Genomic DNA, 5,845 nt, shown 5'->3' on the forward strand with positions numbered 1-5,845 from the left:
TTATTTTTTCCCGAGAGCTGCATCTACTTCTTCCTCTGGCTTCAGCGAGTGCCACTGGGCAATGTGGCCGCCGGGGTTGGCCAGCATGTCGGACCCAGTGCCGCAGCTCCGTGCCGGTGGAGTTGCAGCCCGTGAATATCTTGCCGATGGCTTCATTCTTCCCCAGCTTGTCATAGTCCCTAGCACCGTGATGACCACCTGCACTTTCTGGAGGAGGAAGCCTTCTTTAGAGGGCTAAACTGGTGGCCTGTTTTGGGGCAGGGTCCCCTCCGTGCCCGTTCCTTCCTCCATTTTCTTCCCCGAGGAGCCCAGGGCTGTGGGGCCGTGTGGGGCCCAGCTTGTCCTCACGTGGCCCTTGCCTGGGCACGTCGAGGCACCGAGGGCCGCTGTAGTGCTGCAGGCTGTAGAGCTCGATGGGGCTGCACAAAGGGGCTGGGGCAGGACATGGAGAGGAGCAGAAGGCACCTCCCGATGGTCCAGGACACCCCTGGGACCATTGAGGGCTCCCTGCTATGCCTGGGGTGAGCACTACAGGGCCAGGAGCAGAGGAAAGCCCCATTCCTGCCATGAGATGGGTTTGGGGTTGCATCCCCCATGGGTGCTGCCCAGCCTCCCAGCCCTGCCCTGCACCAGTCACCCTCAGCATCAGGCCGGGCTCAGGTTGGGACCAGATGTGTTTTCCATGGGGCAGCTGCACCAGGAGCTGATCAGGAGCCACTGGAACGTGGCCTGGGACAGTGTGAGACCTCTGCTGGCACCCCCACCCTGCCCACGTGCCCCCGAGGATGTTAGCGTACGAACCTGTATCTGCTCAAAGGGGATCTCAAAGCTGAAGGACTCGTTGAAGTAGGGGTTTAAGGTCTTCTTCTTGACTGTGGTCTTCTTCTTCTTCAACCTCTTCCCGTTCTGCAGTAGGTGAATCTTCACGTAGGGATCTGGGGGAAAAGGGGGAGCAGGAGATCGCAGTGCCCAGGGACACCATCGGCCTGGCCCTGGGACAGGTGTCAGCCCAGCATGAGGGGTAAGGAGCCCTCCACAGGTAAAGGTGCTCCCAGGCTCGTGGATGGAGGCCAAAGCCAAAATACTCCAAAGCTGGGGAGGATTTTCGGGAGTCACTGGGAAGGGACAGAGTTCTTCTGCCTCCTGTGGGTTCTCCTTGCAGGAGGGCTGGGGATGGTGCAATGAGAACTGCAGATGCTGGCCCGTCGCCCCGCAGTCTGCAGCAGGACACCCCAGCTACAGAGCTGAACCTCCCCAGCCATGGAGGTGCTGCTGTCCGGGTTCAGGCAGCTCTGGGAAGGGCTGAGGACACCTGGGCAGAGAGCTCAGCCCTGGGGTGGCATCGGGAAGCCTCTTCTGCTCCAAAACGTGCCAACAACTGAGGTCCCTGCCCCCAGGGCAACGACGAGCAGGGCCAGGAGCGGATGGCAGAGGGGTGATTTCACCACTCAGGACACCCCAAGAAAACCGAGCCCAAGAGGTCAGGGACGGGGATGTCTCATCTCCCCTCACCCCCAGCCAGGCCTCGGGCTGCCTCCGACACAGGAGGTGCCGGGTGCTGGAGGAGCTGCCCTGGCCCTGCCCAGCCGATCAGCACCATGGCTCACCTGAGAGGCCCCCCACATCCATCTTCTTCAGGTTCTTTGGCCTCTAGGATGCAGACAGTGAGCTTCCCGGCCGTCGGCAACGTACCGCAGGGAGATGCAGATATCGCCGAGCTTCTCTGGCTGCCAAGTTGGGCAGGGAGCAGATAATCAGAGCCTCCCCAGTGCGCTGTATCGCAGTGCTGGGACGTGGTCCCAGCTTCAGTGCCCCCCAAACCCGCTCAGCATTCGGTGAAGGCACAACCTGGCACCCCATATGCATGAGGGTTTGATCACCAGGGTGCGGGACAGGCAAGTCCCAGCGCAGCACCCAGATATTTACAAACCTCATTTTTGTTACAAAAAGGTTTTTGCACAGGGGAAAAAAACGGGGTCGTGAGGTGCCCAGCCCTCACGCACAGCACCAAGGTGGGGCCACGCAGCGATGCCCGGGAAGCAGAGCTCACCCCACGGCCGGGGCCACCCCACACCTCGACCTTGTAGGGCCCCCTCTCACCTCCTCCTTCTCGCCGCTCTGCAGGTCCCGCCACTCCTCGATGGGCTGCCCCAGGTCCACCGTGTTCATGGGCACCTTCACCTCGCCGATGATGTCGTGCTTGGAGAAGCGATCGAAGTCGTAGATGGCCATCACCCAGCGTCTTCCCGCCCAGTTCTTGGTAGGGGACCTGCGAGGAAAGGGCCAGCGGGTGGCAAGGGGCTCTAGCAAGGCCAAACCATGAGGCCAGGACACAGCTGGGGGAAGGATGGGAGCGGGAGACGAGGTCCTGTGGTGGGGTGGGATGTGGCTCACCTTGAAGGTGAAGGTCTCGTTGAAGGCAGGGTTGAGTGTCTTCTTCTGCACCTTGGTCTCGTACTTCTTCTTCTTGTCGGGGAGCAGGAACACCTTGACGTAGGGGTCCGAGGTGCCGCCCATGTCCAGGGCTGGCAGTTCGGCGGCTTGGAGGATCCCCACCGTCAGCTGGAGGGGACAGAGGCAGCTTCAGCTGCGGGCGGCACCACGGGCTCCTCTCCAGCACCCAGCTAATTCCCACACCACCTGGCTCCACCAGGGGGATTCCTCCTCTCCAAATGCCCTCCCTGGTCAAATCCCCACCCCTGCGGCTCCGCAGCCCCTTCCTCGCCTGGTTCGCCTGGAAATCGTAGTCCAGCGAGAACTGCAGCTTGCCCAGGTTCTCTGGCTCCTTCTCCTCCTCTTCACCTTCCCCCTCCGTCAGGCCCGTCTCCGCATCGTCGTCGTCCTGGGGGTCCTGCAGCGGCAGCCGAGGTGCCCAGCTCAGCTGGGGGGTCCCAGCCCCGCGTCCCCATCCCCACACGGGCACCTCCAGCACCCCGACCCTTGGGCATCACAAGGGGATGGGGACAGAAAGCGCCGGCAGGGCAACCCGGGGGGCACCAGCTCTGCTCGGGGCTGGTCTTAGTGGGATGGAGGCATGAGGGGGTGGGGGCTGCCCGGGGCGCTGGGACTTGGGGCCGGCTCCAGCCAAAGGAGGCTGCATGCAAACCACCCCGCAGATGGGTGCGGGGATCCTCCGCCTCCAGCCCATGCTTGGGAGCACTACAGAGGGTTAGCAGGGCCATTTCTAGGGATTGTGATGTTAATAAGAGAGAGAGAGGGCCTAGTTCTCCTACATCTAAGGCAAACACAACCTTCTCCCCTGCTTCTCCACACCATAGCCCACCGTGTGGCAGCCACAGCCCCCCAGCACCTCTCTGCTGTGCCTGCAGCTCCCCAGTCCCACCCTGGACGCAGCCAATTGAGAAGGCAGGCTCGGGGTGGCACCTACCATGGAGGATGTCCCCGGACACAGAGGAAACACGGAGTCAGGGCGGAACAGAGGGAGGACAGCAAGAGCACCAGGAGGGAAGAGAGTGATGTTACGGACAGCATCGTGGAGGGACCCAGGCCAAGGCAGGGAACTGGGGTCTTGTACGGCCCCATTGAACCCCTGGGGACCCCAACCCTCCCCTAGCATTTGGGAATTGCACCCCGTGGACCCTCAGATGCATCGCTGCTCATCCCTCCAGCCCTGCCTGCATGCCTGCAGTGCCCGCGTGTCTCTCGGCAGTAGGAACAGATGCCCAAAATCTGCCATTCCCAGATGGCCCTGGGCTGAGGCATGGAAACGGTTGTGATGGCCCCAGACCCGCTGGTGCCAAAAATCCCCCTTCCCTTCTGGCATCCCCAGATGGTCCCGGCTGTGCCTTGGTATCAGCACCAGCCTTCCGAGCTTTTGGGGGACCCCAAACCAGTGGGGTTCTTGGGCTCCCCCCCTGCTATGGGCACTGCTCGGGAGGTGGCCAAGCTGTCCTGAAGGCCGTCACCTGGTTGCCCGACTTCATGTCCTTCATGTTCATGGCGTTCTTCATGCCTTTGCCCTTCTCCTTCTTGTTCTTCTTCTTCTTGCAGCAGCACTTCTTGCAGATGCAGAAGCAGCAGGTGAGGATGAGGAGGCCGGCGACCACAGCGATGGCGATGAGGGCCCAGGGCGGCACTGCGGGAACGCGCGGGGCCGTGGTCAGCCCGTGGTGGGCCGGAGCCGCGCAGGGTCCCGGGGAGGGGGTCCAGGGGGAGAAGGCAGCTACTCACAGGGGATCTTGTTGAGCTCATTCATGAACTTCTCCCTCAGCTTGGCAAACATGTCCTCCTTGCTCTCACCCGGCCCCGCGGCCTCAGTGGAGTTCTCCATGGTGGCCATGGGCACAGTGGTGGCCGCAGCCTCCGGGGCCATCATGGACGCCTGCTTGAACGTCATGGTGGGTCTGGGGGACCTGCAACACAGCGTGGCCGTGGTGGGCCCTGCTGTCCCCGGCTGCATCCCCGAGCAGCACTGGGGACATCTGCAGCTGCAGCAGGGCCACGACGGCATGCTTCATCCTTTGTGTGAGGGCTGTGGAGCCCAGTGGTTATGACAGACGGGACGGTCTGGACCCAGGGGTCCCCTCACAAGCCACGGAAGCCCACTGTCTCCTGGCCCTTGACACCTCCGAAGCCTCCATGAACATCCCCCAGGGCCACAGAGGTGCTGGGGCCAGCCAGCAGGGCTGTGGAGGCGCTCCCAGCCCAAACGGGGCTAGGTCACCCCACGCATCTCCATTTTTCATCCACTTTCCCAATGGAGATGTCCCCGCCCCGGTCCCCACGAGGGACTTGGTGGCTTCGTGCCAGGGCCTGTGGGGGGCTGCTCCCTGCCCACGTTACAGCACGGAGAGCTCAGAGTTGAGCCTCTGGCAGCATGTGAAGGCGAGACACCCCATCTCGCCAGTCCTCGGTCCCGCAGAGCCTGGTGCAGCCCCACTGACAGGGCTGGGAAGGGGCTCAGCACCCCCAGCCCTGCAGGCTCCGGAGCAGCCCACAAGGACAGGGACACCCAGCCCATGGCCCTGCAAATGTGTCGCTTGCTCCTGAAAGCAGACCCAGCACCAAGCGCCGCCGGGACCCAGCACCAGTGCCGACGTGCCGCCGTAGAGGAGGATCCCACCCGGAGCGGGCCGGCTGCAGGATGCGGCCCTGGGGAGCAGCAGCCCCAAGAGGGTTGAGGCTGCGAGCTGGGGACCCGGCGGTGTGGGTCCTGAAGGGCCCCCGGCTGTTCGGATGGGGACAAAGCCACTGCCGAGCACACAGGGCCCTGGAAAGAGAGCACGGAGTCCGTTGTAACCTTGTGAAGGAAAGATCAAAGCCAAGGGAAGAGCGGTGCCAGTGGGGTGAAGGAGAGCACGAGGGCTTCCAGGGCGCCAGCAAGGAGCCCGGCAGGAGCACGGATAACCAGGGGGGAATTTCTGCGGGCACATGAGCTCGAGGGGGGGGGGCCTTTCCTGTGCCCTTTCTTGCCGAAGCCCCTTGCCTGGTGCACTGGCCCCAGCGCTGGCTGCTGCCCCCTCCTCCCCCTGCAGCTGGAGCTGAAACAGAGCGTTCTTGCCTCAAAATGTTGGCCAGAGAGACCTGGGGGCTTTCCTGCCCCAGCCTGGCATCAGCCCCTGCTGCCACCCGGCTGAATCCAGCACCACGTCATCCGGCTGTCTCCCCGTCCTGCTGTCCTGACTGGGGGCCACCACCAAGGCAGCCCCCCCAAAAAAACACTGAAACAGCCCAAATTCACCACCTCCCTCCCAGCTGCAACAAGCACCAAGGTCACTCCTGATCGCAGCTTCACCACCTGAACACTTTACAGAAAAACCACAAAAACCGAAGGCAGGGCTGAGGTTTCCAGGCTTCTGATGCCTCCTGGGGGAATTAAACCCCA

General features: G+C 62.9%; 1 protein-coding gene across 1 annotated transcript; it reads right to left on the reverse strand.

Annotated features, from left to right (window-relative positions):
- Window positions 1–4,357, reverse strand: SYT2 (synaptotagmin 2). The gene is given in 13 exon segments (XM_035561532.2): window positions 1–93; window positions 95–178; window positions 181–207; window positions 802–935; window positions 1,608–1,644; window positions 1,646–1,684; window positions 1,686–1,727; window positions 2,101–2,235; window positions 2,237–2,269; window positions 2,395–2,562; window positions 2,726–2,842; window positions 3,927–4,096; window positions 4,192–4,357. Coding segments are annotated over 13 exon segments (1,245 nt in total).
- Between the last annotated feature and the right edge of the window lie 1,488 nt (window positions 4,358–5,845).

The sequence above is a fragment of the Cygnus atratus genome, chromosome 24 (genome assembly GCF_013377495.2).
Source record: "Cygnus atratus isolate AKBS03 ecotype Queensland, Australia chromosome 24, CAtr_DNAZoo_HiC_assembly, whole genome shotgun sequence".
Classification (NCBI taxonomy): domain Eukaryota; kingdom Metazoa; phylum Chordata; class Aves; order Anseriformes; family Anatidae; genus Cygnus; species Cygnus atratus.